This window comes from Balaenoptera physalus (assembly GCF_965194825.1).
Source record: "Balaenoptera physalus genome assembly, chromosome: 1".
Taxonomy (NCBI): Eukaryota; Metazoa; Chordata; class Mammalia; order Artiodactyla; family Balaenopteridae; genus Balaenoptera; species Balaenoptera physalus.
In genome coordinates this window covers 181,049,589-181,063,709 of record NC_138882.1, presented here as the reverse complement: position 1 = coordinate 181,063,709, position 14,121 = coordinate 181,049,589, and the positions used below count along the sequence as shown (strand labels likewise).

Here is a 14,121-nt window from a genome sequence, read left to right as displayed (position 1 = left end):
ATGGCTGTTAGTACAGGAGCACTTTTTTCATATAGCTCTTTCCTATTTTTTACTGAGTTTATTCTTAGATGTTTTATGTTTTCTGTTCCTGTTGTAAGGAAAGGATCTTTTTTCCCTTTATATTTGTATATATGAGATTTGTTAACAAAATGTTAATTACGTACATACCCAGCTATCCTACAGAATTTTCTTACTTTTTAATTGAGGTAAAATTCACATAACAGAAAATTCACCATTTTAAAGTATATGATTCAGTGGCACTGAAAACACCTATAAAGCTGTGTAACCACTTCCTCCATCCAGTTCCAAAACATTTTCATCACCACAAAGAAAACCCGGTGCCCATTAAGCAGTCATTCCCCATTCCTTTTCTATCCCAGCCACCACCAGTCTACTTTCTGTCTCTATGGATTTACTTATCCTGGACATTTCTTATAAATGGAATCACACACTATGTGGCTTTTTGTGTCTGGCTTTCCTTAGCATAATGTTTTCAAGGTTCATTCATGTCATAGCACTTATCAGTACTTCGTTTCTTTTCAAGGTTGAATAATATTCCATTGTATGATATACCACATTTTGTTTATCCTTTCATCTGTTGACGGGCATTTGGGTTGTTTCTACTCTTTGGCTGTTGTGAATAGTGTCGCTATGAATATGTGTGTATAGTATCTGTTTGAGTACCTGTTCTCAACCTTTTGGATATACAGTTGACCTGTGAACAACACAGGGGTCAGCGGTGCCAATTATGTGTAGTTGAAAATCCGAGTATAACTTATAGTTGACTCTCTGTATCTGAGCTTCCGTATCTGCAGTTCTGCATCTTTGGATTTGACCAATCATGAATTGTGTAGTACTGTAGTATTTACTACTGAAAAAAATATAAGTGGACCGTGTAGCCCAAACCCGCCAACTGTATATCTAGGAGTGAAATTGCTTTATCATATGGTAATTCTAACTTTAACTTTTTGAGAAATTGCCACACTGTTTTCCACAGTGTGTAGCTGCACCATTTTACATTCCCACCAGCAACGTGTTGAGGGATCTGCTTTCTCCACATCCTCACCAGCACTTGTTATTTTTCTTTCTTTTTAAAAGGTACATGTATTTTAAAAGATTAGTGTATACATGTCAATCCCAATCTCCCAATTCATCCCACCACCGGCCCCCCCCACCACCACTTTCCCCCCTTGGTGTCCATACGTTTGTTCTCTACATCTGTGTCTATTTCTGCCTTGCAAACTGGTTCATCTGTACCATTTTTCTAGACTCCACATATATGTGTGAATATACGGTATTTGTTTTTCTGACTTACTTCACTCTGTATGACAGTCTCTAGGTCCATCCACGTCTCTACAAATGACCCAATTTCGTTCCTTTTTATGGCTGAGTAATATTCCATTATATATATGTGCCACATCTTCTTTATCCATTCGTCTGTCGATGGGCAATTAAGTTGCTTCCATGACCTGGCTATTGTAAATAGTGCTGCAATGAACAGTGGGGTGCATGTGTCTTTTTGAATTATGGTTTTCTCTGGGTATATGCCCGGTAGTGGGATTGCTGGGTCATATGGTAATTCTATTTTTAGTTTTTTAAGGAACCTCCATATTGTTTACCATAGTGGCTTTATCAATTTACATTCCTTATAAACATATGATTTTCCAGAATTCTTTTTGTTTGGAGTAGTTTTTTTGTTGATTCTCTCTGTCTTTTTTTTAAGGTATAAAATTACATTATCTGCAGATAGTGATAACTTTTCTTCTTCCTTTTCAATTCTATACTTATAATTTTTCTTTTTTTTTCGGGGGGGGCGCTAATTGCATTATTGTTACCTCCAAGACATGGTTAAATAATCATGGTGGTAGTGAAAATCCTTGTTGTGTTCCTTACTTGAATGGGAATGAAGCATCATTCTGTGGATTTACTGTGGTTATTTAACCGTACTCACACTATGAAACCTTTAGGTGTTTCCAGTTATTCACCACTCTTAGTGGCACTGAGAGGAGCGCTTTAGCAAAAATCCTTTCTATACTTGACATTATTTCCTTTGGATGAATTTCAGAGACTTGCTACACATAGCCACATTGTTAGGGTAAATTTTTAGAATAGGTTGCTTTTTATTAACATTCCAAGGAATAGACTGGCATTGCTAGAGTCCACTTACACTTTTACATGCAAAAAGTGGAAATGTCCTTGCTCATTTCCCATCTCCCTGCATTAATAGCAAGCAGGGGGAGAAAGTGATTGGGAGCCACAGAGGGATGATTTTAGCTTTTCTGAAATGGGTTTAGGTTGTAAAGGCCTGTGGGTACCAAGTGAGCGGCTCTTCAAGTTTTTAGAATTTGACAGGTTCCCTTGAGTGTGGTGATAGCACGTGAGGTTAAATGAGTCACGCTCACCTGCGATAATCTGGTTGGGACAGGAGCTCCAGCACATTGCAGCTTGCTGATGATCAAATAGGGCCTAGGGAACCAGATGAGAGTTGTATGTGTGTTTCTTCAAGATGAGTTGTCCTGCTGAAAAAGCTCATTGGGTGCTAGGGTAGAGGATCGATTCTGTTACTAAGCTCACAGCTCTGGAAACCAGCTGAGACAGATGTGTGCTGTCTGAGTCGGCAGTCATTGCCAAAATGTTGGTCTCTAGAAGCTGTAGGCGCTCTAATGCCATTTTTACTGAACAGTTTATCCCATATCTTGGGCCTTTGTTTTTAATACTTCAGTTGTGGCCTGGAATCTCAGTGTCTGGATAAAATTTAGCCTAGTGATTGCTATTCCTTTAAGATTGTCGCTGGAATCTTTTCCCATATATTTGAATGTTTTTGAGATTAGAGGGTCTTCCTGTATTGCAGATTCTGAACATTGTTTGCTAGAGTTCATGATTATTACTCTTTCTGTGTCCTTTAGTTTCAGATGCTTCATCAAGATGAATCAAATAAAAGAGAGAAGATCAAAACAAAGGGAGTCGACTTTGAAGATGACCTGAGAGATGAAGTAGAAGATGCTGTCCAGAAAGTTTGCAATGCAACTGGATGTTCAGTTAGTATTTGTCATGCAGTAACAGTGGTTTATAGACAGGCATTGCTGTGCCTAGTTTATCTGCTACTTTTGTGGCATCACTCTAGCATGCTAACACCTGGTGGGCCAAAATAGGCCCATGATATTTGTAGTTTAATTAGGTTATGTGATACAGTTTAATGAGAGATGTTCATTCATTTCTCTCTTGTTTGCTAGACTTTATCCAATACTGTTCAAAATCCTAAGGAAGTATGTGGGTTTATTATTTTCTGACTAGTGTAGTTTTATAAGAATTCATTTTATTAAATGGTTATTTCAGGTGATTAACCTTACTGAAAATTAAGACATTTTCTAAATGGAAGGTCTTGAAACCTTGCCTCAATGACATCCTTTTGTTTATTTTTAGAATAGGTTGCTTTTTATTAACATTCTAAGGAATAGACTGCACATTGCTTGAGTCCACTTACACTTTTACATGCAAAAAGTTTATAAAATTGTTTGTCAGATTATTGATGTAGAGATAGGTAGAAAAGTATACCCAGAGTCTTGATGTGTTCCTTTGTTTCTTTCATAGGATTTTAATTTGATAGTCCAGAACCTGGAAGCTGAAAATTATAATATTGAATCTGCGATAATTGCCATGCTCCAGATGAACCAGGGAAAAAGAAATAGTAAGTCCATGATTGATATTTATAAGGTTTCACAATGATTATGTTGGTGATTTTCCAAATACTTATTTTTAATCAATTGACAGGTAATAATTATATTGTTATTTCTTCACATTCAGCAGCTTTGTATATGCAGGTGTGTTTTACTAGGTGCCAGCCCTGTGTCAGGGAGAGTATAGTCTGGGGTGGGGAGGGGCTTGGTGGAGACAGATAAGTAAATTGGTATAATAAGACATAATGAAGTGTGGGTACAGGCTGCTAGGGGAATGCGTGAAAAGGCCACCTAGCTCAGTTTTGGAGGAATAGAAAATGTCAGGGAAGACTTTAGCCTTTTAGAAATAAGATCCCGTTATAATACCAAAATGATCATTGAAATGGAATGGAGAGAAAAATTATTTTTCTAATGGAAATATTTAGATTACTGGCATCTGTCAACTGGTGATAATTCAGAATTTCTTTTTGCTTGAACTGAGTTTAATTCTCTGATTCAGAGGAAGGAAAAAAGATGTTAACATCGAACTATTTTCTCAAGTTATTTATTTTAAATGATTTCAATATTTATTGCCAGACATTATGTGTCAGGTACTGTTCCTGGCATTATAGTTTTCTGATTGGGTATTTTATTATCCTCCTTACATATTTGCTATGCCTTCTTAGAAAGCTGTAAGTAACTTGGTCTTTGTGATTTTAAAATAACACTATGTAGTGTCTGTGCTATCCCATATGGTATGTACTTGACATGTGGCTAAGCGAGACTGAGGAACTAAGTTTAAAATTTTATTTAACTTTAATTTAAATAGCTACGTGTGGCTCGTAGCTACTGTATTGGAGAGCACAGCTTTAGAGCTTGTTTCCTTTCTGTTTTTTGGGTACAAATGAAAGATTTCCCCCTAAAAATTCATGTTAAAAAGTGGTTTAATCTAACAAAACAGAGCACTCGGCTGGTAGGAAGCTGATGATAAGACTGGTCGACAGGTTATTTTAAAATTTATCTTCCGATTTTTACCAATTATTTTTTCCTTATGTTCCCCACTGTATTGACTTGATATTAGAAGTTTGCCTCAAGGAAACTTGCTCTCCAAATGCCGGTGATCTGGGGACCCGGGTAATTTTGGAGTCATTTAACAATAATCGCATTGTGTAACTATCTTAGGTTTTCAATTTAACAAAATATCTTTCTTTGGAAGATGCAGAGGAGAACCTTGAGTCCAGTGGCCGAGTGCTGAAGCAGTGTGACCCTTTATGGGAGGAGGGTGACAGTGGCACCAGAATCTTTGGAAATCAGGGCTTAAATGAAGGCAGAACTGAAAACGATAAGTCTCGGGCCAGCCCTAGTGAAGAAAACAAAGCAAATAAAAATCACCTCCCAAAGGTAGGAAAGATGGGGCTGCAAGGGCAAATGGTGGGCTGCTGTAATTCGGTGGCGTGGAGAGAACTTGGAGCTTAGTTTAGTGTGTGATTTTCTCTTGATCTATGAAAGTGGTTATTGTAGGAAATACGGGGAGTGCATGAGGGTATATCATGAAGCGGAAGGAAGAGCTCACTTGTCCTGCCTGGACTTTGCAGTGACGGCTAGAGGGAAGTATACCCTGAACTCATACTCATACACGCGGATCGGCTCCGTTTCCCGCCTAACATTACTGCGTGTGTGGGGGCTTTCCATGCTAACCCATGTGATTGAGTCCCATTTTTTGTAAATGCCATCACCTTCAGTGAACATCTTTGTGTATAAGTCTTAGTATTTTGCATTATTTGCTTGGCTAGAGTCCCGGAAGAGGAATTAACAGGTTAAAGGGCATGGATATTTGAATCTTTTTAAGGTCTTTTGGTAAATTGTCAGATGCTTCCCCGAAGGGTTGTACTGCTCCCTTCCCAACCCCACTCCCACAAGTAGTATATGACACCATTAATTTTACTGAATTTAGAACTTATTGTAAAGACTTTCACCAGGAAATTCTGAGCTCAAAATGCAACGTAATGTAAAAGGTCACAGGCAGAGGCTAAGATGTGATAAGCTTCTGAGGATTTTGTTAGGATCCCCTGGGGCATTAAATTATGTACAGGAAGGCATCCTGTGGCATGTTTGAGTGTTACCTCCTGCTGGACTAGGGTTAATGTTTCTTTAGTTCATTTTGAATTGGTTTATGAGGAGAATGGAATTGATTTTGTTTGCTAGCTCAGCAAGAGGGTATAAATTTAAATGTAATTTGAGCAGTAATGGGAAATAACTCATTTTTGGTCTGTTAGGTGGGTTTTCTCTGTCCTTGTTGAAAGGCAGTCTGTGCCCTTTGCATCTGTCAGCCCCGCATTTCCCGTCCACTGGTGCAGCCTGTGTCCCCGTGCAGGCGACTCAGGCGGCAGTCTTCTCTTTCAGGTCACAAACAAACAGAGGCGAGAACAGCAGCGACTAGAGAAGAAGAAACGACAGGAGGAGAGGCACCGTCACAAAGCCCTGGAGAGCAGGAGTAGCCACAGGGACAACAACAGAAGCGAAGCAGACGCGAGCACCCAGGTCACCTTGGTGAAGACCTTCGCGGCTCTCAACATCTGACTCTGGCCTCCTGGGAGTTGTGAGAAGGGAATGGAAAGCGGAGGGCCGTGTGCCAGGCTTTCCAGCGAGGCCATCCTTTTACAAAACGAAACTCAACCCACAGAATCACACACTGAGTTAGTTTCCTTCAAGCTGCCTCCTTTTTTGTTCAGAGTTTTGTCAGTGATGTGTCTTATTTAATGAAAGTGCAGTGAAGCCATTCATGTTCCATAATTAAAATATCGACTTTTAGGAGTGGATAGTTAGGTCAAAAAAAACTTTTTAAGTGTGGTTTTATTTGCCCTGAAAATCAGACTTCGGTGACCCTGGGATCTTTCCTTAACACTCGGGGTTTCACTGTAATTGTTCATGAAGTAGTTTAGATTAATTGCTAGAAATTCAGAATGACAAGTTTCCTTTGTTTCTCTTTCATTTTCAAACAGACATTAATAGGCAGGATAGTTTATAAATGATGTCCAACTCAGGTACATGCTTAGAATTAACTTTCTTCTAATGCAAGTTAATCAGAAAATAATTCAGGAAGTGTTTTCCCAAAGTAATAGGATGTGAAGGTTGTGGCCTGTAGTCAGGGTGGAAATTAAACAGCCACGTTTCTCTTCTTCCTGATTCTGATGCTCAGATGGGATGCAGGTGCTGTTGGTTCGTTTGCACTCAAGCCATATGATAAATAGGCCAGACTGTTAATTAGGCCTGGGCTTTGCTGGAAAATCTGTAGTGTTGCTGAGTAGTTGGTACTTGTTTCTTGACAACGAGAAGACAGTGTATCAGTGCTTATGATACAGTTCTGGGATTCTGATAGCGTGGAGCGCAGAAGCCATAGTTGTAAAGGCAGAAGTCAAGAGAGTCCTGAGTTTTTGCTCAGGAAGAAGTCTGAAGAGGTAATTGATTTGGGGCGGGGGGTTGGGGGTGTCTGGAAGAGTTTCTAAGGCTTTTCATGTTCACATTTTAAGTAGGTAACTGTCTTTTCTTCCTTACTATTCTGGATTTAGAAAGATGCCTTCAGAGAAATAAAAGGTAACTTGACCCATTGCTGAATTTTCTTAGTATTGTGAAAGTGAAATCCCATAAAACGCTGCACTTTTAACTTCCTTTTTAGTTAAGCCCTGTTAGGGGATTTTGCTGTTCGAAACACTCTCCAGCACCCTCCAGAAGTTGTCAGTGACTTAGGTTAGACCAGCAGGGCAGAGAACTTACTTTGGCTGAGGCCTTCAAATGACTCCACAGTGCTGAAATAGATTTGGGCGATGGAGAGATGTCATTCCTCAAACTGAATTAGGTGGATGTGAACTTTAAAACTGGAATGTATGACGTGGCCAATCTTGGACTGTCTTTGCCTTTTGGGAACCTAATATTTGGAGAAATAATATATGCTGAATCAAAAGGTAAATTACTAGTTACCTCCCCCATCTCAGATTTCAAAATTATCAGAGTTCCGAGGCAAAGGGAAAAACTATAAAAAGGTTTTGACACGTATAGACATATCATTGTGTGGGCTGGCCTTGGATTCATTGGATTGTCTTTATCAGCAGGTGATTTGCTTTCTGTGGTTTTGATGATGTATTTTAATTTTTTGTTTGTTTGACTTTGGTGACTTTTTGTGGTTGGAGCATCAGTAGTCTCTTGGAAGTGCTCCCAGGACATCCTGGTACAGTACATCGTAATATGTAGCAGATTTAGAAACTGCACAGCATTTTTTCTTTGCACATTGCAGAGTCCTGAGTTAGAGCCTCTAGTACTCAGTCCAGACAAGTGAGGGGTCTCCGTTGTCTCACTGTCTCCAAGGGAGTGAGGTCCAGTGCTTTAGGATCTGTTCTCTTGGCTTTTAACTCTGGGCACGTTCCTGACTCTGGCTGAGCATTTCTGAGCGAGCGCTCTTTCTTGTCTGTTTTGTACTGTGAGAGTACAGGAGACCAGATCCTCTCAGAAAGACTGATTGTGTACCAGAAATTCAGCAGAATTAGGAGTCAGAAATAGCTTAAGGGAGACCCATTGTCAGAAGTAGTAGGATCGCTTTATTTACTTGGTTAATGAAGGTGGCCTTGGGCCCTATTGGGTTTTTGTTTTTGTTTTTTCCTATTGGGTTTTAGAAGTTGCTAAAAAGTTGCTAAAGAATATTGGGAACATTTATTTATAAATTACCTAATTCTGATAATAGGCTTCGGCATTTCTTGGGTAAAATAACAGTGGTTTTAAAAACTAATCAAATGGCTTCAGTAGTTTTCTTTTATTACCATTTTGTAGTTTTCCAGTTATAACTGGTCTGCGTTTAGTATGTTAATTATTAGGAATGGGGAACATGTATCCAACTTTAGTGATAACTTCTAGCTAAGGGTTTAAATTTAGCCTTCACTGCCTCAGTCCCACCAAAGTATGAGGTAGATGGAATCCATGTAGTACTTGGTTGCCTTGGTAGGCACTTGAGAACTACTTTATTGGCAGCCAAAGTGGAGGCCCAGCATGTTTAGTCCTGGGATGACTGTGGTCAGTGACGGTTACCTGGTATAGTTACTCAGGTGCACTGCATAGTAGGAGGCGACTCTTTCTTAACCTCTGTGGCTGTTAGAGGTTTGTTATGTGGGATTGTCTCGGTAGCTTTGGTCAGGAGAAGGGGGATGAGGCGGTGGTCCATAGCTGCTTACTAGTCTTATAAACTGTATATAAAGGTTTTATGGATTTTAAAAAAAGATTTTTTTAAAGGTCAAAATACGAAACAAAATTTTAGTAGCATCAGCTTTGTACTAGAGAGGTAGATGTATTGAAACAACATAGAATCACAACTTCTGAATTAATATAGTTGCCACCAGGAGATATTAGAGAGAGAATGTATATGTATATTTAATTTTTCAATAATAGGAACATATGCTTTCAGGAGTGAAGTCTGGTTGAAGAATTGTGGCAGAAAGAAGAATCTTAAGTGTTAGTTGAGCTTGTCTGTAGTTTCTTTTATAAGCTCTGAAAACACTTCCCTACCTATTGTGATTCTGAGGGCTTGTCAAGTGGGAGCTCCATTGTGGGGCAGCTAGAGTGGGCCTTTGTGTAGGTTGTTTCTCATGGTGCTGCCTGCTTCCCTGGGGAGCTTTGACGGTGGGAAGTGATATGGTCCTGGGGCGGGGGAGGGCCATGCTGAGGGGGGAGAGCTGCTCCCACGTTAAGTAGGTAGATACCAGATGGACTTGGCATTGAACTGTGCTCGTAGTGAGTCCCTGTCGTCAGTGTGCAGTTTCTCTCATTCTGAGAAACTCTGGACTGCCTGGGTTTTATTGTGTCCACATAGAATGCTGTCAGTTTACCTCTGTGAGATGTTCAACTCGAATGTGCCGTCAGTTGAAGGAAACTTGGGTTCCTAGTCAGAGCTAACTCTCAGCCTGACCAGAAGGGTCTGTGTGGGTGGGGTGACAGTGGAGCTTTGTGGTTTCAATGTCACATCCGTGGCCCTCTCTGACTCCCATTTTGGGTAGATGCGTAGCTCTTCACCTTTTTTTACCTCAAGGCTCTATCTATAGCAAGCCTTTAGACTCAGAGTCTGATGCAGTTTTTGTGTTTTGACATTTTCATTGTTCACTGTTTTGTTCATCTCAGCTTTCAGAACAGGCGTTGCTCAAACTCTGGGGCCTTCCGACGGTTGTTCTGAGGTGATTTAATAATGGCATTTTCTACAAGGTGTGTTTTTCTGACTCTAAAGCAAATTGTATTTTTCCATTGATGTTGTTAAGTTGAAGATCTCGATGGCATATGTAAATGATAGCAGATCTTCTGCCGTCACATGCAAGGCGGGGAATGGATAATTGGATTGAAGTGGAGACATTGAGCACCAGTCACGAAGTGCACTGCACAGTACGGAACTCAGAAGGTGCCCACAGGGCCCGGCTCCGGGGAGGAGCTGGGCCTCGTTGACTGCTTGGCTGCGTCTGTCCAAGGTAACATTCCCTGTAAAAACCTCAGGCTCTTAACCATTTCCTCTGAGGAATTACCTTCTAGAGCCTCGCTCTCCTAGTTCAGACTACTTTGTAGCTTGATGAAAATGTTTAGCATCCTCGCAAAGTTACTTGAGAAGGGGCTGGTACCAGTAGAGAATAATTTCTGTAAGAGCACGGACTTGTGCCTGGTGACTGTGGTTTAAGCAGGGCACGCCCCTGGTCCCAGAACTACTCCTCGCTGTGCTGTAGCCCTGGAAGGTAGTGACCGCTGGGCGAAGCCTCGGTGGTCTGCCCCTCATCCTCTGCGTCTCGACACCCAGCAGGTCACTGTTGCCAGCCGTCTGTGATGGTCGCTTGAGCACAGTCACAGACCTCAGCCTGCGGTTTGCTCCCCTGGCAGGTCCCTCAACCAAAACTTGAGGAATGCGGGTGCGGGCTCCTCTCATGGTTAACTTTCCTCGGGGAGAAGGGCCCTCGGCCTCCCTGGCTGCCCTGCCAGCGTCCGCCACCGGCACGGGGCTCCGTGAGCAGAAGAGAAGAGCCAGGAGTCAGACATCAGACCTCCGTGTTCCTCCTGCTGATGCGGAAGCGCTGGTGCGTGTCAACCCCCTTTCTGAAGGAGGGCACATGGGTCTGTGGAGAACACAGGGGCCTTCCCAGGCTCAGCCGCCTTCCCTTTTTTCTAGTTGCACTACACTTGTCCTCACTGCAGTCCGGAGATACTTAAGACCTCTGTGGGGTCGTGATCCAGAGACTTAGCAAGTCTTGCCTTATCTGTGGAGCTGCACGGGGGGAATGTGACCGTTGTCTGATGTCCATAGTTCATTTCCTCCAGGATGTTTCTTTCCTCAGATTGTGTTACTCTGAACCATTTTATTTTTTATTTACCAAAGTACTGTACTTGGCTATTTGCAGTGTTTTCAAAACCAAATGTTTCTTTTTTTGTGTTTTTAATCTTCAATACTTGGTGCAATAGAAGCTGCAAAGATGTGCCACTTTATCTATGAAATGGAGTTTTGTATACCAATAAATTCTAGTTTAAAGACAAAGTTTCGAGTTGTTTTTGTCACTGTCTGACCGCCGTTTGCGTGAGACAGAGAGCATGCCGGGAAATGTCCTCCTGAGAGACCTCGGCACGGAAGATGTGCGCCGCCTTCCAGTGTGTGGTCGTCTGGGGTCTCACTGAGCTTAAGCAGCTGATGGTAGCTTCCGTGTAGGGGAGTGTGGCCGCCGCACACACTGGCAGGGCCATCCTTCAGACTTCTGCCTGGTATCTCAGAACGTCTCTGATAGTTTGTAGTTGTCTGAATACAGAGCAGCTGTCTGCCCGTATTGGCTGCCACCTTGGGGTTTCCCTAGAACTTGGGGGCTTGGTTTGATCCCATTCCAGGAGGGATCACCTTCCCCCAGGCGCACGTGGGCAGCGGTGACTGCACGGACTCACCTGGAAGAGGTCCTCCGGAGGGGGAAGGGCGGCCACAGAAAACCAGAGGGAGGGGACCCCTTGGCGCGTGCAGCAGGGCGCCGCTCGCGCCGGGCTCCAGGGCTCCAGGGCACCAGGGCTAGTCACAGGTCAAGATTGCTGCCATCTCACCAGACTCTCCGCTGCCTCATGATTTTGGCCTCGAGGCTCCTGCTCGCTCTTGTTCTATGTTTGTGCTCATCAAGCAGCCTTCGAATTGTTTCTGCAGAACCTTGGCACTGAATGGTGTCCGGTACCACCCTGGGTGGAAGAAGAATTCTCCAGCTACTGGCAAGGCCGTTCCCCCTTGGTCACTGTCCTCCCTGTGTGATTTTTGCCTCATTCCGTGACCGAGAGACTTCTGGGTGCACAAATGCTATCCAGTTCCTGAGCCCACGAGGCCCAGACTCTGGACTCTGTTAACCCAACTGAGAATCTTTCTGAAGGATCTGCTAGGACCAGAGTGCTGTCCCGATGTAAGTGTCACGAGTCAGCCTGTATGTGCATTTTGACCTTGGAACACATCACAGGTAACAACCCTCTAGGAAGAGTGCTGTGTACCGTCTCTCCAGCCAATTTTACCTCATTGCCTCTGTGGGGCATCAGATCAGGGCACTGAAGGTTAATGATTTCCAAACACTTGTCCGTTTAAGATAAATGTTTAAGATAAATGGCACTCAGAGTAGTGGGCCAAAGGGCTATTCAAATAAATTCGTATAGTGTTTATCCTGTGTATGATGCCACTTCTGTAAAATAATCGCAATTGTCATGTATCTGTGGATCCAATTAAGCAGATATTTTTTAGCATCCACCGTGTGATGGATTCAACAGGGGAGGCAAAAATGCAAAGTGACCTAGCACAGATGGAGCATCTAGGATGCTCCAGGCACTTTGAATAAGTTATCTCATTTAAACCTTAAAACCACCCAGTGAGGCTGATGGTTCCATCCCAATTTTACACATGAGGAAGTAAATAATGGGTCCAAGATCACACGTTTGAACTCAGGGCAGTCTGCCTTCACCATATAGGAACCCAAAACAAGAGCCCAAATAGCTGGGGTAAGTATCCCTAAGAAAAGTATAAACACATTGCTTGGCTGTTGAGAGGAGGGTGAAATCTTCTCCAAGTGGAAAAGCATCATGGGAAAGGTGGCATGTGAGATGTGCCTCAAAGCACATGGATGTGAATGTGGTGATAAGGAGCCTGTGAGAGGGAGGCTGCCGGGTTGAAGGAAGCTATTGCACAGAGGTGTGAAAACAGGTGGGCGTGTTCTGGCAGTGGTGAGGAGCATAGAGAGAGATATATGGCTGGAAAAGCAGATGATACCAAGCTTGAATGCCAGGGCTTGGTGGACAATGGGGAGCCACTGATGGTTCAGGGGCAGAAGAGTGATATGATGGAAATCAATCTCTGGGAAAATGAAGCTGGTATCGTGGACAGGATGGAGACTGGATGGAGAACGGAGGGCTGAAGAACCTTAGGTCCTGAGAGCCTGATCTTAGCTCTATTATGACACTTACTAGTGTAGAGTAATTGGTGTTGTCTGTCTATAGCTTGGCCACATCAGATTTGGCTCTGTCTCCAGGTTTCAGCAAGGGGCCAGGAGCATGGTTTGTATGAAAGTGTATTGAGGGAAAGAAAGGAATTTAATACAGTATTCAGTTCTCCAGCAGTGACACTGCAAAGAACCCTAAAGAAGTGGACGAATGTCCACGAAATAATAATTGGACTTAACTCTGGCATTCCAATGTGATTTGATTTCTAATCGCTTACTCAGCAAGTTATTTAATTGAACACTTGGTTCATAGCTTTTGTTAGGGGCTAAGTGGGAACAAAAGCAAAAACCATCCAAATCCTATCATCAAAATTGGAGACGCAAGCTATGAAACATTCAGGTAACAAAGTCCCCTCCCCAGCCTTGATTTAGTCCCCATGCCTCATTCATCCATTCATTCATTCACTCATTCATTCATTCGATAAATTAATAAACATAAAGCATTTAGAACAGTGCCTGGTGAATGCCAAATGCTTAATAAATGTTAGATATTTTTGTTATTATGACTATCATTCATTCATTTATGGGATGCTTATAATGTGCTAGGCATTATTTTGTGTACATTCACACATGCTAATTTATTAAAACCTTGCTACAATCAACCTACCAGGGAAATGTCATTGTTCTATTTTACAAGTGCAGACACTGAGGCTGTCTGTGGCCATATATCAGCGCTTTTTGGATTTCAGTGTGCACACGAATCACCTGGGGGTCTTGTTAACCGGGGGGTCTGGGGTCCGGTCCAAGATTCTGCATTTCTAATAAGCTCCCTGAGCGGCGAGGTCTAGAACAGATGCACCGCTGCTGACTGGCAGAGCAGAGGGCTCTACCTGGAAGCTCCGACGTCAAGTTCAGGGTTCTCCTTTCCTTTTTTCAGCCTTTTCCACCAAGTCTGCGCTGGAAATCAAGCGTGTGTACTATAGACACACACAAACAGGATTTAGACAGAA

The 14,121-nt window shown here is 42.5% G+C and overlaps 1 protein-coding gene across 9 annotated transcripts in view; it reads left to right on the top strand.

Moving 5' to 3' along the window:
* OTUD3 (OTU deubiquitinase 3) overlaps positions 1 to 11,061 on the top strand; it is a 39,358-nt gene extending 28,297 nt beyond the window's left edge. For 2 of the 9 annotated variants that reach the window (XM_082449235.1, XM_082449243.1), the window contains exons 5-9: positions 2,907 to 3,038; positions 3,592 to 3,688; positions 4,873 to 5,057; positions 6,060 to 7,114; positions 7,226 to 11,061. In XM_082449235.1, coding sequence (XP_082305361.1) covers positions 2,907 to 3,038; positions 3,592 to 3,688; positions 4,873 to 5,057; positions 6,060 to 6,236 — 591 coding nt within the window. In that variant the 3' untranslated portion in view covers positions 6,237 to 7,114; positions 7,226 to 11,061. Of the gene's footprint in view, positions 1 to 2,906; positions 3,039 to 3,591; positions 3,689 to 4,872; positions 5,058 to 5,165; positions 7,115 to 7,225 lie in introns of those variants that run through there. The other 7 variants (XM_082449240.1, XM_082449236.1, XM_082449238.1 and 4 more) reach the window with 7 other exon arrangements.
* The last annotated feature ends 3,060 nt before the right edge of the window (positions 11,062 to 14,121 follow it).